Source organism: Lissotriton helveticus, chromosome 4_1 (genome assembly GCF_964261635.1).
Source record: "Lissotriton helveticus chromosome 4_1, aLisHel1.1, whole genome shotgun sequence".
Classification (NCBI taxonomy): Eukaryota; Metazoa; Chordata; class Amphibia; order Caudata; family Salamandridae; genus Lissotriton; species Lissotriton helveticus.
Window position 1 is genome coordinate 1,171,040,447 of NC_136063.1, and position 22,867 is coordinate 1,171,063,313.

The 22,867-nt window shown below is 42.8% G+C and overlaps 1 protein-coding gene across 2 annotated transcripts in view; it reads left to right on the plus strand.

Annotated features, from left to right (window-relative positions):
- The window catches only part of CDH20 (cadherin 20), a 1,157,650-nt gene that overhangs the window by 1,068,500 nt on the left and 66,283 nt on the right, over positions 1-22,867 (plus strand). For both annotated transcript variants that reach the window (XM_078685760.1, XM_078685761.1), the window contains 2 exons: positions 11,006-11,173; positions 19,330-19,517. In XM_078685760.1, coding sequence (XP_078541886.1) covers positions 11,006-11,173; positions 19,330-19,517 — 356 coding nt within the window. The remainder of the gene's footprint in view (positions 1-11,005; positions 11,174-19,329; positions 19,518-22,867) is intronic.

Genomic DNA, 22,867 nt, shown 5'->3' on the forward strand with positions numbered 1-22,867 from the left:
CGCGCAATTATGCACAGTTATCATTATGAAAGAATGAATCGATGTCTTCACAGTGAGGGCGTATTGATTTCTTGTTGTTTTCTGTTGACATGAAGTTGGACAAAGCGTAAACGTAACCTCCCAACCCAACCAATTAACTGCCATGCTGTACCTGAAATAAACATGTGATGCGGGTGAGTGGTGAGACACCCTCACCAAATGCAGAAATCAAAAGGTAAAGATGCTGGCAACATTACCGGAGGCAGATAGGAGAACCATAGCCTGTGCCCTTGTCAGAGATGTTAAAGACAGACAGGCAGCTACTGCTGTTGTGTTTGGAATGGAGAAAACATAAGAGCAAGGCCAGAAATAGAGGGTGATGGCTGGGCCATTTCTTTTATTAATTTCAAAATAGTTTTTATTGTTTTTATACAACATACAACATATAACATCATCACCGCTTTGTAAACATCCCTCAGGGTATACTCCTCGATAACCTGATAACCCTCAGAAGGTAGCCAGTCGACAGTGATGCAGAAACCCTCCTATTGGATCTCAACATCCCATTCCTGATGAATGCAGACACACAAGCCCCAATGTTTAAAACTGCAAAAGGCAATCCATCCCCCATCAAAATGTCATCAGCAGCTAACCCAATATCATATTGAAGGAAAAGTAATGGAGACTCACATATCAGGCAAAAGACCTAAAGTTTCCCAAAAAAATCTGTGCAAACTCATCTCCAAAGTCAAGTCTGCAGACTATAAAGGCCTCTAGTAAGAGAAGGGACCTCTTAAAAGGCATCGGTCTCTGACAGTCCCATACCAGAGTCCACAATCACCCACTCCAAAGATCAATGTTCTGCCATCAAAATGTTCTTCATGAACAAAATCAACAATTTCCTACACCACTTCGACAGCACTGTAACCTGAACAGTTTCAATGAGCAGTGAATGGAAATTGCCATCATGTAATGCAGTCTACAAAGAGAATTTCACATGCATACTCCATTCATTGAAAGCCAAGTCTTCCAAAGATGATAACCTTCTTTCATCAATTGTAAAAAAGATATCACTGGCATCAGTAAAGCCAATACAGAACATCAAGGTACGGAGAGTGCGGAAATCTACATTTTCTTGTATAAATGTGACATCATCTTTCAATTACCATCACTCAAAGGATCATGACTCTTTCCCATGCCAATTTCTACTCTCCCTGGAAATGGATCTTTGCCACCGTATTTTGATCAAAAGAGCTACTTCATCATTACAAACAAGTAATCAAATACAATTCAATATTTTAGTCAATATTGAGAGTAGTAAGTAGTGTAAAAGGTTTTATTTTTTAATAAAATATTTAGGAATTCTGAGTCTTTATTCATTAGTCAAATTTCAATCAGATTAAGAATTGTAATTAATAGCTATGTTTAGGACAGATCGCATATAATAATACACTCAACGTGTTCCATAAAGAAATACCCTATTATGATTAATGGGCCGCAAATAGTGTCACTCAGAATCCACGAAGATGCCAAAAATAAAGATAAGAGTGAGATTAGTATGACGCTACAATCAATAATTAATAATTGCTAAATTTCCCATAAAGAGAAGTAAAAAATAGAGCAAATAAGCCTTGGCAAAGCCAATTAGTTAGGTAAGAATCAAGCTTGGGCAATGTAAAAAGGGTTCTGCCTGTTCTTTCTCTGCCCTGCAAACTCGTCTCATCTGAATCTGCCCACCTCTGCTGTCAAGCTTGTCTCCCAATCTGAGTCTCAGCTGATCTGCCTCCTATCTCCTCTAAATCTCTCTGGTATCATCCTCTGTCTCGACTCTGCTGCTATCTCGACTGAACTCTTCTTCCGAACTCCTGTCTAAGAGCATGTTTTTTAAAGAAAATAAATTAATGTTGCAAAAACATATGCAGGTAGATGCATCAAGCATTTTTGCGAGCGCAAACGGTGTGAATCGCAAAATTCGGCCGTTTTTCGCCCGCAAAAATGGCATTTGAGATGTATCAAGGGTTCATGCACTCGCAATTTAAGAATTCACAAATAATTGCGAGTTCTCAAATTGCGATTGAATTTAAGGAATCGCAATTTGCGATTCCTTAAATGCAATGCATGAACCATTCCAAGACTGTGAATTCGCAATATGGGGCCGCTATTTACCGCGAAGTCAAACTACGTGGTAAATAGCAAAAACTTAGAAATATGCACTTTAGTGCATTTTTCTAAGTTGTATGTTACACACACACATGTCCTTGGGACATGTGTGTGCGCAACACTAGTGAACATTACCATTTCAGGGGTGCAACAGGGTGTCCTTTGGACACCCTGGCACCCTTGAAATTGCTTCCTTATTTGCGATTCGCTAATTGCTAATCGCAAATAAGGAATGACTCCCCATTCATTCCTACGGGCCTGTAGGCCCATAGGAATGAATGGGAAAGCCATTCCTTATTTGCGACTCGCAATTAGCGAATCGCAAATAAGGAATCAGTAGAAATCGCAAATAATATTGCGATTCCTACATGCATCCCGTTTTGCGAGTCTTAAATAGCGAATCCTTAAAACTCCCTATTAAGGACTCGCAAAACATAACTTTGATGCATCTGGGGGATGGTCTGTTATTGTCTCCAACCAATGAGGACTCAGTCTTCTCCAGAAGGCCCATTTCTCTTCTTGCTTCCCACACATCATCCGACATCAGTTCTTTGTTGTAACAATAAATCTCCTGCACATTCCCTTAACTGGATTCTTTATTTAAAATTAATTTACTTCGCTTAACCTTCTAATAAAGCAAAAATGCCCCTAGTTGTAAGAAAAAATTATTAAGCAGGAAATTCATTCATTAGAAATATAAATTGTTAAAAAAAAGCATTTTGTTTAATACCTGTTTTCTCAGCAAGTAGTCAATTGTGAATGGCGCTTTGTGTCACCACAGAAAGGTAACATTCCTTCTATGTTATTTGAGGCTAGGATGAGGGCAGCTTTTTCAAATGTGCATGTCCTTGTACTTTTAGTAAGCTGTCTAAAGCATTCAAGATTTACACGTACTGCATTTTCTGTTCAAACCGTGTATTTTGCACTTTAAATGTCACGTTTAATTTAATATAACTACACGTTAGATTTGCATACATGTTTTACTTCGTAAGTTTAATAAAAAGTGCGTTTCTACAATTAGGACAACATCTTAAGGCAGTCACAATAAATATATTTGTGCATGGTTCAGTATTTCTCAAAGCATTTATTTATTAAAGAGAAAAAAAATCTAGTTAAGGCCTAGCATTGAATATGAAAGGTTAGTGTTTTTAGCACCAAATGTCTGCGTGTGATTTTAAAATACATTTGTCATGTTTGAAGCCCAAGGCAGATTAGCATTAGTAGTGATCAATTTTTGTGTAGGACATTTTTGCTTTCCCAATACCTTTCTAGGTGCCTGCATGAAGAGGACAGAACCTATCACTCTTCAAAAATCAAACCTGGAGCATGATGGTCTCCCTCCTTCCCGCCCTATCAAGCACCTTTAGGGGCATATTATCAAGGGGGTTTATCTCTGCTTTTTTGGCTTTAAAAGCCAAGAAAGCGGAGATAAAATTATCTCCCTATTACCTAGCTGTCGCTAACACCAGTTGGCGTCAGCTAGTAGGAGATAGCGACCATCTTGGGCCCCACTTTGCATGTCAGTGATATTTATCACTAATGACATGCAAAGTGGGCGTGCCAAGATGTTACCGACTGGAAACAGTCACTAACATCGCTATCTCCTATTACCAACTTTTGGAGATATTCGCGCTAAGCGCGAATATCTCCAAAAGCTAACACCTGCCCTGAGCAGTTCTTAGCCATGTTATCCAATGGGAGGTGGATAACATGGCTAAGAGCATTAGCTCGGTAATGCATGAATATCGCTGACTTTTCAGCGATATTCATGCATTGCGGCCATTTTTTATCGCATTTGCGATAAACCTTGGTAATACCAAGGTTTATCTGCGATAAAAATCGCCTTAGCTCAGCGGTAAAATTTCGTCTCTAACCAAGCAATAGCGATAATTTTCGCTGTTGCTTGGTAATATGCCCCTTAGTTCCTCACAGAAGACATTCAAAATCTCCCCATTCAGCTCACTTGACAAGACCAAATCCACTGTGCTCATTGAGACCTACTACTCTGGCATCAGATCATGATGCAGCAGGGAGAGTGCAAACACATAAGTGATGGATGCTGTCCTACTGATCTAACTCGTCATCCTTCTCGACCTCTGCAGAGCATTCATTACCGTTAACCATGATATCCTGAACATTACTGCACATCAGTAGGACTTTGCTGCACCATCATATTTGACAAATCATACCTGACAAATAGAGTGAAGTTGGTATAGATGAGCTCCTCAGTGTCCAGATTCATCTCCATTATATGCGCTACCCTTCCCTAAGCTTCCAGCCTCCATTCATTTTCAGCAATTATCGACAACTTTTGACTTAGTTCTGGCAGACCAGGTCATAATCTACAGTATGCCAACAACACTCATCTCTATCTAACGATCTTGAAAAAACAATGGGGCATATTATCAAGACAGGTGATAAAATTATCGCCGCTTTAGCGGCACAAAACTGCAGCTAAAACGGCGATAATGGGCTTGATAATATGTTCTATGGAATTCCAATTGAAGCCCATGTTAGATGTGAAGGACATCTAACCTGAGTTTCCATTGGAATACCATAGAGCATATTATCAAGCCCATTATTGCCGTTTTAGTGGCAGTTTTCTGCCGCTAAAGCGGGGATAATTTTATCGACTGTCTTGATAATATGCCCCTATATCACTGAGCTGATGGCCTGCCTTGCCACACTCTGAGTCTGGATTTTCACAGCATGCCTTTAGCTGAATTTTATCGGACTGATTTTCCATCATGGCTAATGCCGGCAACTAACAGCAAATCCTTTGACGGGTTTAAGAAATTAATGTCGAAGACATCAGCCCACGATTCTCCAACAGCAGTAAATCCTTCATATCTTGACTTCAAACCACACATCACTCACAAAACTAAAACTGTCTGGTATTATCACTACTGAGAAACAGAAACCATTCCTGGCCAAAGAGGACTACGGAATAGCTTTTCATGCACTAGTCTTCGTTCACTCCTATGGAGGTAATTCTCTACCCGTGGCATCCCTTCTGAGCACCATCCCCCATGTTGCAGCACACGTCAAAGGTCTCTAAAATGTATCTCATTGCAAAAACAAGAAGAGAGCTACACTGACTTCCACTACTAATACATGTTGCATGATATATAAAGAAGTAAATGATGACATTCCATCGTATCGACCACCCAGAATCAAGACATAAGGAGGACTGCAACCTGCGCAGTTATAATCCAACCAGACTGGAAACCAAGATCTTCGGGAAAGACAATAACAGATAGCAGGTCTTCGTCCGCTTTGTCCCAAGGATATGGAGAAGTCCCCAGGCATGAACCATCCTTTGCTTCAGGCGAGACTTAAGAATCTGCTCTTGAGCCAACACCTCACCAGCTTATGACATCTTGATCACCTTCTTCCCTAGACTTGCCATTCCCATTTCACATCTCTACATCACTCCCTTGCCTTCATTCTCCCCTACTATGAAAAGCTGTGCCTTCTCCTGTGCCCCCTCACGTTACCTACCCCCCCTAACTAGTACCTCCAGTTCCACTTCACAACTTGATTTGCATACTAAAAGTCTGTATACCTACAAAATTAAAGCTCAGACTGTTTGGTAAAATATGGAAGCCAGAACTAAAATTAAGATCTCTAAGTGGCACATCATGCCATCAAATCCCTAAACCCCTTGCAGTGAATTTCCTTGACTAAGCGCAAGCCCTGAGAACTTTGTGACCAGCTGAGTAGTCTGGTAATCCCTGAAGATCAAATGAGGCGTATATCTCAATCTGGGGTGAGGGCCAGTGCTCTCAGAGGCCAGGAACAAAGTCTGCTCTGGGAGGAGGTTCTTCATACCTCCCAAGGACAGGGTGGCCTTACAAGGTGGAAAGCTTTACGGTGATGCCACCTTTGAAATGCAACCCAGGCAGCTCCAGCTAGTGAGGGATGCCAGCTCCCCTTTCCTGCTCCACATTTGGTGGATGGATAGGCGGGAACATCAGGTAAATTAGGAGATGGGTCCCCAATGAGCCAGCACCACACCTAAGGTGGGGCAGGCAATGTGGACCACACTTTTCATTTCCCTCCATCTTGGTTTGAAGGGGAATTATCCAATTAGGGTCAGGGTAGTGCTCCTTCCAACATGAAGTGGACACTTAAAGTATGTAGCTGCCCTAAAAGGTAAGTAGTCCATTGGCTAATATCTGTCTCCCCCTTTAACTCCCCTAAATTTAGTATTTAGGTGGCATCCCTGAACATAAGATTCAATGGACACAAAGAAGAAAATGACAAAGAAGAACTGCTGACCTGAGGACGTAAGCCCTACTGCGGAAAATTGGCACCAAACCCTGCCTTCTGCCAAAAAGACTCAGCAATCATGGTGTGCGGTCTTGCCTTTCAACTGTGAGGCCCCCAAAAACCCCAAAGCTCCTCCAGCCTTCAATATTCCACTCCAAGGAACTCCCTTGGAGTGGAGGCACCGCCACCCTGTAGCCCACAGGCAATGAACCGCAGAATCCAGTTGTACCTACTTGCTGCTCCCCGGCGACTCCGACACAGCACCCAAACCAGAGGTGGTACACCAGCTCCAGAGGGTCAGATCAATCTCTCTAAAAAAGTTTGGAGATACCAGGGCTTACCGAATCCATGCTGCACCAATAACCGGGGTACCGGACCCTCTGCAGCATACATGGAGGCAAAAAGTCCAAACCGGACTCCAACTGCCCTGGAAACAAGCACCCATTGAGGGATGTCAAGACCCCTGAGAACCACTTCATGAGTGGCCCAGATGTCCCAAAATCGCTTCTCCAAGCTGCCTGTTCCTGACCGTGAGGAAAACTTGACACGCACCACCCGTTGACCTATCTGCTCTGCCCCATCCGCCTCGGTAACAATGATGCTGCTGTGCTCCCAGGGTCCTGAGGTCCTTGCGACCTGCTTCCTCAAGTGGGACCCCTAAAACTTACCTTTAACTCCGTTTGTGCAGAGTGTTTTTAAATGGCCCACTTCTTCTTAGTGCACCAGATATCAATGGCCTCAGCGCCCTGCTTCTGGCCGAACCCAGGATGCTCATGAGAATCCGCTGGTGGAACATTGGGCCTGGCCTTGCTAATTACTTAAATCCCAAAGGTGAACTTTGAAATCCAACTATGTGATTGTATATGCATTTTTCTCTTTTCACCCATTGACTCCAATGTTGCGTAATTGTGCACAAAAGCGATTTATTTTGCAAACTTGAACAATTCATAACTTTAAAAATACTGTAGAACAAAGTTCTTGGTCTGAAAAATTACATAAAAATCTGTGTTCATTTTTTAAAGTGGTCTTGGAATTATTCTGGAGTGTGTGTCTCATTTATTGCCTCTGTGAGTACCACAATGCTTTGCTCTACCCTCTGATTAGCCTAACTGCTTGCCCACACTACCATAAATAGAGCATTAGTATTATCTACTTTTGCCTCTGTATACCAATCTGGGTCTCACTGGACTCTCTGCACAGTGTACTTCATTTAAGTGCACTATATAGCGAGCCAGCGTCCTACCCAAGTAGAACTTTCTCATGCTGCACTCTTGAAGATCCAGGCCTTACCTCTCCTCTGACTCAAAGATCTGAAAAATAACATTTGTAAAATTAAGCCGACCCCAAGACTGGAACAGTCATGTCCTCCAGACATGAAGCCAGATTTATATAAATAGGAACAGTACAATATCTTTGTCTGAAGGAACTGTTCTTTCGACGAAGTGGGATTATGCGTTTGCCAGGAACGAGTATATTAGTTTTGAGAAAAGGTTGTGCCCCTGCTGTCAGAGTAATGTTTGTCTGATAAGGAAGAGAATTTCTCACCGTGCTTCAACTTTTTCATCCCACGGGTTTTGGAACTGCGATGTAGTGTCTGAGTTTTATCATTGCAAGAAGGCCCGACTAGAATTAGGTGGCAGCCGAGAACCAATTTATGCGGCAAGAAATTATAAATTATGTGGTCAAATGCAGTACATTCTGTGCCTGTATTATTATGCTAATTTGCAATTTAATACACATTAATAGAGTTTAATTAAGCGTTTCATTGCATTAGTAGACGTTTCACAGCAATCAACAGTACTTTTATTGTACAGTTAATTAAAACCGTAACATACAAACATCATATTGATACTTAATATAATTTAAGGATTAAAAATTGTATACACATTATAAAATCTAGCAATACGAAATAAATGTCAGTTCCAAAAACAGCATTTCAGCTGGTGGCAATATATCACAATTAGCCGTTTAGTCCAAAAAGAAAGTGTATAGTGTGGAAGGCAACAAAAATGTCCCAATGCTTATAACTGATAGTTAACTTTCATAAAAAGTTCATTTGTACAATAAAAATAGAACTTGTCTGTTTCTTAGTGCTGGGCATTGTGCAGTGCAGTTAAAATAATGTCAACAAACTTCCCAGCCCTTGCTAGTACTTGGGCTGAATTATTACTGAAGCACCAATCAGATGCTTCCCTGCAATGTCTCAGTAACTTTTCCCAAGAGACTGGGACCAGTAGACATCGACCGGCGTTAGCAAGATGAGGGCAACAACATAGCAGGTGTAACCAAGACTCATGTAATCAACAACTAAAGTTAACCTTTGGAAAGGGTCTGCCACTAAACGGCCATGAATGTAGCCTTTTTAATTTTAAGATCCATCTAATCTAGAAATAAACTTTTTTTGTGGAAAGCTGCAAAATGTGCAGCAGTTGTGATAAATCCATAATTGTGTGGCTAAAGTATCACATCATTCCAGTGGCCCCGATTATATAAAAAAGAATGATGGAAAAATCATAGAATAAAAAGATTGATTTGGTAGAACCATAGCACTGTCTGAACATATCACACATGACATGGTCCCCTTGGCAACTCTAAAGTACACATAATGGCCAAAATAATTCTAGAGCAATTCTTACTACACAGCTGTCCTTGGTTGGCAGGGGCGTCTATGTTGTCGGATTTCATGGGAGAGCTTCCTTTTTTGGTGGGGTGAGACTGCTTTCCTGTGCTGATGGTCTCTAGGAGGTCATATGACAGTTCCCATATTTGGTTTCAAGAGGTTCTTGATGTCTCTGGTGGGTGAAACATCTGAGCACTTTAATGGCTGTAATTGCTTCCCTTCCGCTGTGTGTTGGGGTGTCATGCTGTCTTTAGTCGCTGTCAAGACATCCCTGCTCTCTTCAGACCTGCCAACTCACATGGTGCCACCGTGAGACACATGATATCGGTTACCATCACAAGGTGACACGGTGACAGGGAAAACAAGCTGAAAATCACTGTACATAGTGGTTTTCCAGCTCAATTTCCAAGGCTTTGACCCGTCGACGTCCTTTAATCGGTTGGAAAAATTCCCCAGGACGGCGGCACCAGCATCAGGAAGCTTTTTTAGAGGGGGGCTTGGGGGTGGGGTGTGGCTCAAACGTTTCTCGTAGGTACTTCGCAGTACGATGCCCGGCCCCTGTCATTGTGCCGCCCCCTCCTCGCACAGTGAGATTGTTCTTCAAGTTGGTAGGTATGTCTATTTATGGGTGCCAAGAGTTTAATGTAGTAAGAGAGCAACTCCGTTGCCTATGTATATGGAGCTGTAATAATTGCCCTGGGAGAGCTGTCGCTGTCTAGTTCTCTTGGCCTTTCAGCAGTGAAGTAAGTCTCGTGGCACGTGGCCACGTAGTAGCAGGAACACTAACCAAGCTGACACAGTACGGCTAGACATTGCCCTTGTTCCTAAAATGTATCTACTTACAAGGGCACAACTGCTTTGATGTATAATGATGCACTGTCACTCAAAGTGTCACACATAAGGCTTTGAAATGTCACACTTAAGGAAATGGATAGTTGTAACTGTCACACATAAGCCAACCATGGGCATCAATTCACCAAAATGCCTGGGGTAGCGGAAGTGACATCACTCACCATTTGACCTTTACTTTGAGTCACACACACACACACACAGATGCTTAAACATATACACACATTTACGCACTCTCGGATACACACACTCACCTACGAGCATGCACACAACATAATTTATTTAAAAGCAATTTTTCTTACCTTACCTGTCAGATAGGGTTATATTCCATCTAATTATACTCCATTTTTATCACACTAATAGTGAATAATATTATTCACTTTTTGTGTAATAAAAATTTGATAGAAAACCATGAAAACGGAGCTCCAAACGTCCATTAGGGTGAGCTGGTCCTGTGTTCCAGGCACTGATTTTGCCACTTGTGAGGCCAGGGGTTGCAAAGGGGGTGCTAGGGTTAGCAAGGGGCAAGCCAGGGGTCGAAGCTGCGACCCTTGGCGATCCCTAAATGACGTACATGAAGCCAACTGAAAAGTTGACAGCTATGACTGATAATCTTACGGGCTGATTCCGAGCTCAGGAAAGTGTAATCCCCAGGGCATATTCCTCCTGTTCAGTTACGAGGAGAGTGAGCATGAAAGGTGCACCCAGTGATTCTTCTATTATTCTTGATCGGCCGTTGAATGAAAATAGATCTTTTTAGAGCGAGCAGGGAATGTGAACATGTAGCCTTGAAAAAGAGAACTAGGATGTGAATTTGTTAGGAATGAATGCAAAATATTAATATGGCGGCAAAGAGGATGGTAATGCCTCTTGGAGAAGTCAAAGGTGCTTGAAAAACTAGCGTGTTTCAGAACTCCATGTTTAATCCACAATAAAAAGGCATTTTTGTGACTAAATTGAGGCTGTGTTGCCAGCTGACGGCTCCATCCACGGTTTATAATAGTTGAACTGCTGCCACCTACTGTTGGTTCCGATAATTGCACTACATTATCTGCGAGCGCTTCAATTTGAGTGTCTGTCACATTTATTCCGTCCTAACGACGTCTTCTTTTTCCCGGCCCACAGGCATAATCCGAACCGCTCTTACGAACATGGACAGAGAGGCTCAGGAATGCTATGAAGTGATCATCCAAGCCAAGGACATGGGGGGGCAGCTGGGCGGATTAGCCGGCACCACCACCGTCAACATCTCGCTGAGTGACGTTAACGACAATCCGCCCAGGTTTCCTCAGAGTGAGTATCTGCGTCTCTTTGAATTGGACAAATGTTACTACGCCAGGGTTCAGGGAGGACAACACTTTCCTGCCTCTATGAACGACAGGAGTGCCTTCCTGTCTCTGCCTTTTCTTTCTTGAAATTATAATAAAAGTCCACGTGTGTGGAAACATCTGTAGATTTAGGTTTTTACATACTTTGGGGCATATTTACAATAAGTGGCGCATCCCTGCATATCAGCAGGGATGCGCCCTTATTGTGCGCCATGCCTCCGCCACCATGGATGCGCCGCATTTACATTGCGGCGCACCATGGGGCAAAAACGGCACAGATGCGTGACGCATCTGTGCCGTAAAAGTGGCGCATGTCAAGTCAAGTCAAGTCAGAGAATTTATATAGCGCACTACATACCCGGAGGGTTTCAAGGCGCTTAGGAAGGGGGAGGAGGATTACCTGTCAAATATCCACGTTTTAAGTTGCTTTCTGAATGCTAGGTGGTTCTGGGTAAGGCGAAGGTTAGCGGGGAGTGAGTTCCATGTTTTAGCAGCCAGGTATGAAAAGGATCTGCCTCCCATGGTGGTCTTGTTGATGCGAGGTACAGTGGCGAGGGCTTGGCTGGAAGAACGTAGTTGGCGGGAGGGGGTGTAGAAGGACAGTCGTGAGTTGAGGCATTCTGGACCGATGTCGTAGAGTGATTTGTGTGCGTGGGTAAGCAGTCGGAAAGTGATCCTCTTATTGACGGGTAGCCAGTGGAGGTCTTTAAGGTGACCAGAGATGTGTTCGTTGCGTGGGATGTCTAATATGAGTCTTGCTGAGGCGTTTTGGATTCGTTGGAGTTTCTTCTGGAGTTTTGCGGTAGTACCTGCGTAGAGGGTGTTTCCGTAGTCGAGTCGGCTCGTGACCAGAGCGTGGGTGACTGTTTTCCTTGTTTCGGAGGGGATCCAGCGAAATGTTTTTCTGAGCATGCGAAGAATGTTGAAGCAGGAAGAGGATACGGCGCTGACTTGTCTGTTCATTGAGAGTGAAGAATCCAGGATGATGCCTAGGTTCCGTGCGTGGTCAGTCGGGATGGGTGCTTTTCCGAGGGCTTCCGGCCACCAGGAGTCGTCCCATGCAGAGGGGGATGTACCTAAGATGAGGACTTCTGTTTTGTCTGAGTTCAGTTTCAGACGGCTTAGTTTCATCCATTCGGCAACTTCTTTCATTCCTTTGTGTAGGTTGTTTTTGGCGCATGGCTGGAGTTGCGTCGCAAGTGCGACGCAGCTCCAGCAATGCTCTGGGGAGCCCTATCTTCTTAATGCTGCGTCAATCCTTATGCCTGCTTCAAGCAGGCGCAGGGTTTTGACGCAGCATGGGCCCCAAAGTGACTGAGTGAAATCTTGTAGATTTCACTCAGCCACTTTTAGGAGGCGTTCCTGCGCTGGAACACCGCCCTCTGCACAGGAACGCCTCCTTCTGGCCCAGGGCTTTACAACGTGACGCATCTCCTAGATGTGTCACGTTGTAAATACCCCGCACCATGGTGCATCTTTTGCGCCGCTGCTGCGTCACAAAGTGACGCAACGGTGGCATAAAAGCGGCGCAAGGGCCTTGTAAATCTGCCCCCTCCTCGTGTTTTTTTTGTTTCTGCAGACAAATAATAAAAAAATGACATGGTGATTCTTGGTGCTTTCCAACTGTGACTCTCATTCCTTTCTCAAGCATTTCCTTCTTCCTTCAGAAGTCCGATGTGGCTATAAGCTGTTTTCGCCTCATTTGCCCCTGTAACATTAAATTCGACAGCACTGTATGAAGAGGCGTACCTGTGGCCCTGTAGCCCCTGCGGTGCAGAGGAGCCCCCAACCCTTCAGGATACACACAACTCTTCTGGAGGATGGTGGTCCCATAGAGCTCCAAGCCAAAACATATCTTAGACATATGGGAGACTCAGAGACCCTTCTTCACATTCTGTAAGGTGTGAGGACATTTTACGTTACACCACTGTCTGCAAGTGGTTTCAGTGTGCACCAATTACGATGTCATAAATTGTGCCCAGAGTCAACAATGTAGATGACTTAAAAAAAAAAAGGCACACACACAACGTAGTTAATGGAATATTTTGCTGTTTAGTCAGGGCAACTCGAATTATGCGGCAGAGGAGTGTCTTAGTATGTGGCAGGGTTGAGTAAATTATGCGGCAAGAAAAGGGAAATTGTGTGACATTACACAGTACTTGTTGTGATAATATTACTTCATTATTTTGTCATTTTTAAGCTTTTTAGCACTGTCTGGGCATTAGTTGTACCTCATTAGTAATAGTTTGGCACCTAAATATAGCAATAAGTTACAGAAAGGTGACCAGTTAACCTTTGCAACACGTATCACTGCATTTTTAATAGCTTTTGAACCGTTTGAGCTAAAACCATTTTTTTGGTTAAAATCTGCAGATTATGCAGCAGATGATGGATGACATGGCAAATGCAGCAAACCTACAATTATGCGAAAATCCCTGCGGCCGCACAGTCACATAATTCCAGTGGCTCTGGTTTTAAGGGACTGTTGTGGTCACAATTGTTTGACATTGCCCAATGGCAAATGTGTTCTTTTAAAAATATATATTATTGTGATTAATACGTTTATTATTGATGATGTTTAAGTATTCTTTTGTTCAATACCTTAATTAAAAGTAAAGGACTTTTCTTACAGAATGGTATCAATGCATATTTCATGATTCAGATTTTTGAAAAATTTTGATTAGTAAACACTAGTACTACACTAGTAAGGCGTGTTTCTCGAACATTTTTTATTCACGTGATCCCATTTACATTTATTAACCCAACCCAGTCTTAGTTGTCGCCTTCATGTAGAAGATTGTTAGCTGGGTCAATGTGCCTAAGGGCATGTATGTAAGCCACATGGCACCTTCAGAAATGCAAAAAAGTGCATCTTTTCATGGGATTCGCATATTACCACCAACTTGAAGTTGGTGATAATTTGCGATTCCTTAAAAGCAGGTCACAATTGTTTTGGGCTTCCTGCATTTCATTTAAGGAATTGCAAATTGTGATTCCTTAAATGCAGTCGCAAATTAGGGAATCGTAATTTTGCGATTCCCTATTTTGCGAAGGCCTTTTGGGATGATACATCCCAAAAGGCTATTTCCTGTTTGCAAACAGGAAAAACGCTTGATACATCTGGCCCATAGTGCGGAGTTAATGATAAGACTTAGACATCCAATGAGGATGGAGAATGTTCAAGGGGTCTGACTATTGAATGATGGACACAGTGATGGTTGAAAGGGTTATTCGTGCATGGGCCAGCCTTAGGTTTGTGTAACGTCTGGGGAGTATGTATTACTGCATTATGTCGATCAAATATTATAATGCATGATCCAGTCAAGTAGAAGATATATTTGTAGGAGTCCACTTGTAGAGAACCCATAACTTCGTGATGTTTTTGGCTGGAAGTTTGGGGTTGCCAAGTGGACTGTCAATGCTTAATTTGTTAAAAAAAAATAATAAATAAGTGCAGGGCCGAAAGTTATTAGTATTCTCTTGCCACTGGCATTGCCAACTACGAGGGTTGCAGATTACCAATGCTGCATGAACCTGATTCCATCTCTTGTCACTTTCTTCCACCACCCTACACATCCTCTCCATTTATCTTGCTCTTAGTCATCCCTTTTGTCTCTCTTTGGCACTGTTTTCCTATCTTTCTCTTCACCCCCTCAGTTCTTTTCCTGCCTTTTCTCACTGCGCTTGGGTTGAAGTCTAATAATGCCCACTACCACCACAAATGAACCACTGTATTGTCATCAACCCAGTTCACTCTGTATTGTTTTTCTTGGTTTAAGTTACCACAGATCAGGGGCGTAGCTCCGGGGGGAGGGGCGTGTTTGGGGCATTACACCCCCTAAACAATATATTCTGTAGTAAATAGTTGAGTACAAGTGCTTCCAGTCGGGTAATGTGAAGTGTCTGTTGGATTTTACATGGGATTCTCACATGCCCACAATGACAAATACACACACACACTCTCTCTTCTATGCTTTAAAGGCCTTAAATAATGTTGATTAGTTTGAAAAATAGTGGCGTTAAGTACTCCTAACAATCTGTACTCCTGTTTCTTTCAATTTACCCTTTTAGGCCCCTCATGTCCTGCTTCTCATTTAATGTATTTTAACAAGATGTCCCAGCATGGCTGTGGGGAAATCTGAAGCTCACACCCCGATCATACTAACCAAGCTACACCCCTACCATAAATAAGTGCAACTGAAACAAACACCTTGGGCCATATGTAGGTAATCTCTATTTACCGATTCTTAAATACCGAATTTTACCGATTCGGTATTTAAGAATCGGTAAATAGTATGTAGGTAAAAATTCTGTAAATTTTACAGAATCGGTAATATTCTGTATTACCTATACGGTATTTACCGATTCGGTAATTCCCATTCATTCCTATGGGCCTGGAGGCCCATAGGAATGAATGGGAAGCCATTCACTATTACCAAATCGGTAAATACCGAATCGGTAATAGGGGGAACATATTCTAGGGTGACAGGGTGTCACATTGACACCCTGTTGCACCCCTGAATCGTGCATGTGTGCACATGTAATTACAAAAAGGGGGTGGTGATGGACAGAGTATCTGAGTTAATCAGAACACTCCTACCCAGTCAACAGATCAGGGCTTGATCCATCACCGTTTTTTTGCTCACTGCACCATCCCAGTTCAGAACCTGGCTATATGCAAATTAGTCTGTCCCTGGCCCAGTGCATCATGGGAACAGGGCAGACCAAACTACCAAGCCAATTCTTCACTGGAAAGGAAACAAGCTTCCGGGGACCGGTTTCTGGCATTACAGCCGTCTTCGGCCCGGCTTGCTTGAATCCTGATGGTGCAATGAGCAAGGGACTCATGTCGTTTTGGCCACCACAAGTGTGGAAGGGTATGCTCAGATGTGAGTCCCTTGCTCACTGCACCATCAGGATTCAAGCAAGCCGGGCCGAAGACGGCTGTAATGCCAGAAACCGGTCCCCGGAAGCTTGTTTCCTTTCCAGTAAAGAATTGGCTTGGTAGTTTGGTCTGCCCTGTTCCCATGATGCACTGGGCCAGGGTCAGACTAATTTGCATGTAGCCAGGTTCTGAGCTGGGATGGTGCAGTGAGCTAAAAAATGGTGATGGATCAAGCCCTGATCTTTTGACTGGGTAGGAGTGTTCTGCTTAATTCAGATACTCTGTCCATCACCACCCCCTTTATGAATCGTTTGTGTGCACATGTGGCACATATATCTGCCACATGACACTTTAAAAAAAGCACAAAATTGCTTTTTTAAAGGTTTTCGATATTTACCACGAACTTGTAGTTGGTGGTAAATAACAAATCCTTAAATAAAAAATGCTTGACGAGATAGTTGTATTCTTGACGTTGTATTACCAATTCAAACAAATATACATAGACCTGGCTTTGTATTGTAATTGCATTTATAAAGTGCTTACTACCCCTCCTGAGGCGTCAAAGCGCTTTTTCGGCGAGTAGCATGCTACTCCGGAACCCATAAAGGATTAGTGGTGAATTAGTATAGTGAAATATAAAAGTAATTTGAGAGGTGGATATGTTAGTCAGTTGTTTGGATTGAGAAGGATAGTGGAGGGATAGAAGAGGGAAAAGGTTTGCATTTATGTAGCGCTTGCTACCCCTGATGATGTGTTGAAGCACTTTTTCGGCAAGTAGCTTGCTACTCCGGAACCCATAAAAGATTAGAGATGAATTAGTATGGTGAAATATGAAAGTAATTTGAGCTGTGAATATGTTAGTCTGTTATTTGGCTTGCTCTCAGGAATATTACTGTTGTACCTCGTGCTATTAGCATCTCTTATGCAGGGCTTGTATTACAATCCATAAGGGACTATTTTCGTCTGAGAAGTACTCTATCATGGCATGTTAAAGGATTTTGCTCACACCTGCATTTCGTACAGAAAGCAGGCATTTTTTGTGTTTTCTTCACTCCAGTGGCTTTTATGAATTAGGTTAATCAGTGCTCGACGTGAAAGCCAGGTCTACTGGCTTTGTTGATGCTTTATTTTTTTTAAAGTGTCCTATCTAGAGATATTGCTACAGAATTTGCGAATCAATGATCTTTCATCTAGGCCTTGAGTGAGTGAATTGGCTTGAACAAAGCGCTGTCTTGTGGAGGCCAAGTGTCCAATGTGATGTGGCAGCTTCGATCCCTTTTTGAAAAGAGCACTGTTTGCTGAAGAAATGTCAGAGTGGCCACACATCAAGGCTGCTGCTAACACACAATCGATGCAGTGTATTGATCACACAGTTGTCACGATAAACACATGGGCTCTGGAAGCTGCCTCGGTTAAATCATGTCAGCGGAGCAACACACACTGGTATGTGAAGCAACACCTGAGCGAAAATCAACGCCCAGGTGTTCTGGGCTCTGCGTAGTTGGAAAACAGGAAGATCCTAATGGAATGCCACACATCACATAGGGCCTGATTTAGTGTTAGGCATAAGAGTTACTCTTTCACAATTGTGACAGATATCCCGTCTGCCATATTACAAGTGCATTAGGCTCCCTGTTTTCTGTTTTTACAGATCTTTACAGATAAATACAGACAGAAAACAAGGTGTTTTCTGCAGTAGTAGTCGGTGGTGGGAGTAGCTGCCGGGCGGTGATGTGGGGAGGGGGAGGGGCAGGGTGGGGAATAGTAATCTATGGATTACGGAGATTACAGGTAAGAAAACATGTAAATAAATAACACTAATTTCGTTGTGTGCACTGCATCATATTTGGGGTGCAGTGCGCACAACGAAATTCGTTTTATTTATTTCTATGTTTACTTACCTGTAATCCTCCGTAACCCATAGGTTACTACCCCTCACCCTGCCCCTCCCCATGTCACCGCCTGGCAGCTACTCCCACCACTGACCGCTACTGGTTTTCTGTCTGCATTTATTTTTAAAAGTGGATAAATACAGACAATTGTTCTGCTTTTAAGTGACTCTCCATGGTGTCTTTCATGAATTATAGCCCAACATCTGAGCAGATGGACAGCATGGGAAATTAAAAAAAACAGGATGACATTTCTTTAAATAAGGACAAGTGTCAATATACATTTGTGGTATAATGCTGGTATTTACCAGTGGATGTATTGTTGTGTAATATTTGGCAGCTTAAATAGTTAAAAAACACGACAGACATCAAAGTATGAGTGTGCATCTATCAGTTGAATAAATATGGAAATGTACAGTTTCACAACTTCATTTATGCGCAAAACACAAAATAAATATCAATCCTGATAAAATGGCCCAAAAATAAATATGGATAAATACAGACCGAAATGTTAAAAAAATAAATACCAAAAAAACCGGGAGCCCTAATTTATATCCAACGGCATTTGTAATAAGGCGGACAGGATATCTGCCTAAGTCTTTACGGACTCTAAATCAGGCCTATAATTCCCTTAAGGACACTTAGGCTGTCATTTCATGTAATATAGGTTCCAAATTGTGCACCCGGTTAATTCCAAAAGAGCGCGATTCATAGTTTGGAGGTGAGAAATTTGCACACCATCACAAGTTTGAGTCCTGGAATGCAGGGTATCTGTCTAATTCTGCATGATTTCCCCATTCTCCATGTGTGCACATCCAACATTTGAACTATGTGCTTGAATGATTTGTGGCAGGTTTGTACACGCCAAACATTGTGTAAGCTAATACCTGACGTGGCCCAAAGAGGACCCAATTTGGAGTCCCCACTTTTATGCTAATAGGAGCTTACACCCGAATCAGGATTTGTACCCGATATGGAAGGATGGTTAAAGTGTATGTGTGGTTTGGTTTCATTTTTTGCCTTTTCAGGCCTTCTAATGAAACAGATACATTGATTGATGAGCACATTTCTTCATATAAAAGAGGGGTTGTGAGAGAGTCAATAGGTAAAATAGGCCTGCTGCATCTCTTGCCTTCTCGAGGCAGAGGCTACCTAGCCCAGATTCATAAGTAAAGGTAACATCCCTGTGCCACTAAAAACATAACAACCATGCCAATCACGGTCTTGGTCTGGCCCTCTCTGTAGTAAAGTTTGCTACAGAGAGGACCAGACCAACCAGTACTATTACTAGTAAAATTGACTTGTTCATCAGTCGCACTATGTTTTTTTTCTCCTTTGTCCCAACAGAGCATTACCAGATGAGTGTACTTGAATCAGCCCCCGTCACTTCCTTAGTGGGCCGAATTCTCGCCAAAGACCTCGATGAAGGCGTAAATGCGGAGATGAAGTACAGCATCATCGATGGAGATGGGCGGGACTTCTTTGACATCAGTACAGATCCGAATTCCCAAGCTGCCGTCATCACGGTCGGAAAGGTAGCTATTTCTTTTGTTTCCAAAATTAGTCTAGCCCGCGTTTTAATATTCTATCCTACCATTCAGAGTGGTGCATTGATAAAGACTGCCGAGGTGGCCGTTTTATGGGCATCGAGGTTTGATTGGCAGGGGCATGCTGTATTTAATTGTGTTTTATGTAATCAGGGCTCGAGTTGGGGTACCACGCGGGTGTACGGCGTCCCCCACTTATTTTACCGGGGGGACGCCGTACCCCCTGCCAAACAGCTGGACTTCACTCTTTGGCCTCTCTGGGGCGTGGAGCTCGGCACCTTTCGTGACGTCACTTCCTGTCGTGACGTCACTTCCGGTGACAGCGTCCCCCCACTTCTTTTTTTACGACTTGTGCCCTGTATGTAATACAATGCCTATGTCACCAAGGTTAAATTCAGAGTAGCATGTCTGATTTCAGCCCTCAGAACGGAGTGGCTGATGGGAGGTTTCTTTTGATTAATAACATAAATTAATATTTTATCATCCTCTCCTTAACATCCAACTGCGCCTCTTATTTCTTTAAACATGGTTTGATGCTTAATTGCACGACAGCCCAAAACGATGTAATTAATATTTGCTTTTGCTCTGCATACACTTTTCACCCCGGTGCTGCATAAACAGCTATAAAGTAAGATTTAGATCATTTGTAAACCAATAAATCAATGCTTTTTCTTAATTGTCGCCGGAAGATCCATAAATGCTAATTAGTCTCAAAGTGGCAGTCTTAAAATCGCCATCTGGGAAATGATTTGCTCTGTCTGTAACGTGCTGCTCAGGGCTGAAGTGAAAAGTCTTCAGAATGCTACTTGAGGCGGAACTGGTACCCTTTCACCATAGCTCTCGAGACATTATCGCAGGTCATTTCATACATGCTAGAGGTCACATCATGGCCGGACTGGCTGTAGCGGGCACACGGCGTTTCCCCAGGAGTCTGGAAAGGTGTGGGTTTTGAAGCGGGTGGGTTCTAGTTTTGTTACTGTGGGCTGTTTTTGCAGCAGTGCTGCAATATCGGCCCCCATAAAAAAAATAGCAGGGCTGGAGGCCGGTTTAGTTAAGCAGCAGTGCTTCACACTTGCACCTTCGTCCAACCCCTGCCCCTCCGCGGGTCCAGTCCGATACATTTGCCAGGGCTGCTTTGTGTTCTCAGTCCATCCCTGGCACACATCTCACAGCTTACAGTGACGGCAAGATGTGCTGTCACCCCTTTGCTTTACTAAGTGTCCATATGAAAAAACACAAACATATCGCAAGCACCATGTTTTCATCCCCTGTTGTTGTTGTTAGACTAAGGACGTCATCGTTGGCGTAACACAAAATGATGGGACCATCCTGCATCATGTGATGAGGGGCCCAGAGATCTCTCATATCCCGCAGATAGTCTATGGCCAGCCATGTACTTAATGTCCCCCCCCGAGGTGTTGGGGGCTCACTGAAGGTTTAGTTCTGCATTACACCCCTGGATCTCAATATTCATTCTATTTGAGGATAGAGACACGACACCCGTAAATACCATTTATGGACGGAGCTATATTTAATTGTTTAAGTATTATTGCATCATTCTACTTTCCGTACCTTAGGATGGTAGAAACATATTAATACTATGCCCCCCCCCCGTTATAGGATGTGCAAATACCAATGTTGCATTTTTCCTATACTGATTCAATGTGGGAAACAGCAGGGCGTGGTTATTATTGAACATTTTGCAATCCCAATTTATGCCCAAACTCCAGAAGCAGCATTTCTGACCCTGTTGAAGGGTGGCCCTAGATATCATTTAAGAATCAGACATTGGCATTCTCAGTCAGAGATGGGAAAATATATGAACGTTTGCTCTTCTATACAAGATGGACGCCAAAAGCAGGTTTAATCATTAGAAGGATACTGTGGATACTTTTACACTTTTAGACAGGCCAGTCTACATGTAGCACGTTGCCTAACATGAATTTGAAATTAGATAAATGAATATACGTGCACTGCTTTATTTGTTAAATATGTCAGAGCTGTTATGTTTATAGAAACCTATTTCCTCCGAAAACATGTTTATAATTCTGTGGAGCCCAACAGCATTGGGTAATAAGCAGTAGGTCTCATGTAGGCTTTGATGTTTGTTCTTTTTGCCTATTTGCAATCCTTTCTTGTGATGATTGTATTTGTTGATGGAGAGAAACAATTTCAGAATGTGTCCAGAATGGTGAAACAAGTTTGGAGAGAATCCCATCCTCTTAGTTTCCATAACTGTTCTCAACCCAACACAACAACTCAACTGGTCTGCCTATGGGACATTCATGATTAATGCAGTGCTTGAAGGGAAAACATAAGGCTTGATGAGCCACGCATGAAACACATGACATGATGATGGTGGCCTCCACGGCGGGGAAGAAAAAACAAATGAACAGCATCAGGAATCAACATCTGAGGAATCTCTGAAGAAACCAGATAGTTCTATTTGCTTCCAAAGGAAATCTAAACAGTAGGATAAGCACATGATACTTCAAAATTCAGAAGACCATGCTGAAGGTTATCATGCCTAACAAAGACATTGTAAAGGAGCCTATAATTTCCCATGGTCTTCCTGGGGGGGGGTTTAAAGCCACAGAAGCTATCAAAGTCAGGCTCAGCCACAGAGGTCCAGAGGGGATGCAAAAAGCTTTTACACCCTGCTGAAAAATCTGTCAATGTCAGAATATGATTTGTAAATTAATCAAATATCAGTCCTGATTTTAGCTTAGTTTATTTTCTCGGTCGTTTTTGTCACAAAATGACCTTTGGTTTCATTTAAAAATATATCTATGCTACATATTCCTAACATCAGGATTGTGTTAGAGAATGCATGACACTAGCTATTAATCTAAAATCCCAAGTTTGCAGCAGGCTTGTTGGTGCATTAATAGTTTGTCAAACAAGCATTGTATTTTGTACAGATGAAAGGATCGATGCTTCCAGGAGAATAGTATCTTTGTCCAGACCCTCACACTCACATAAGGTGGGAAATTGAACATCTTGATAGGTATGCTAAGAGCACAAGCAGTAGTTTTGTGACTACAATCTGATGGTGGAACGAGAAGATACTGAGGGGCCGATTCCGATTCCAGTCGGAAGGGCTCCGAACGATGTTCAGAACCCTTCCGACAGCTTTGGAATGTGCCGGCCGGATTACTTTCCGACCAAGCCATTCCGATGGGCTCGGTCGGAAAGGAATCCGACTCAGATTTCCGGATGGTTTACAACGGGCTCGCAGAGCCTGTCCGCCATCTGGAAATTCTTCAGTACTCCCCCGGTCGCCTCTTTACCACCGAGGGAGTACGATGGCAGTTTTTCACTGCCTTTTTGTGCCGGTG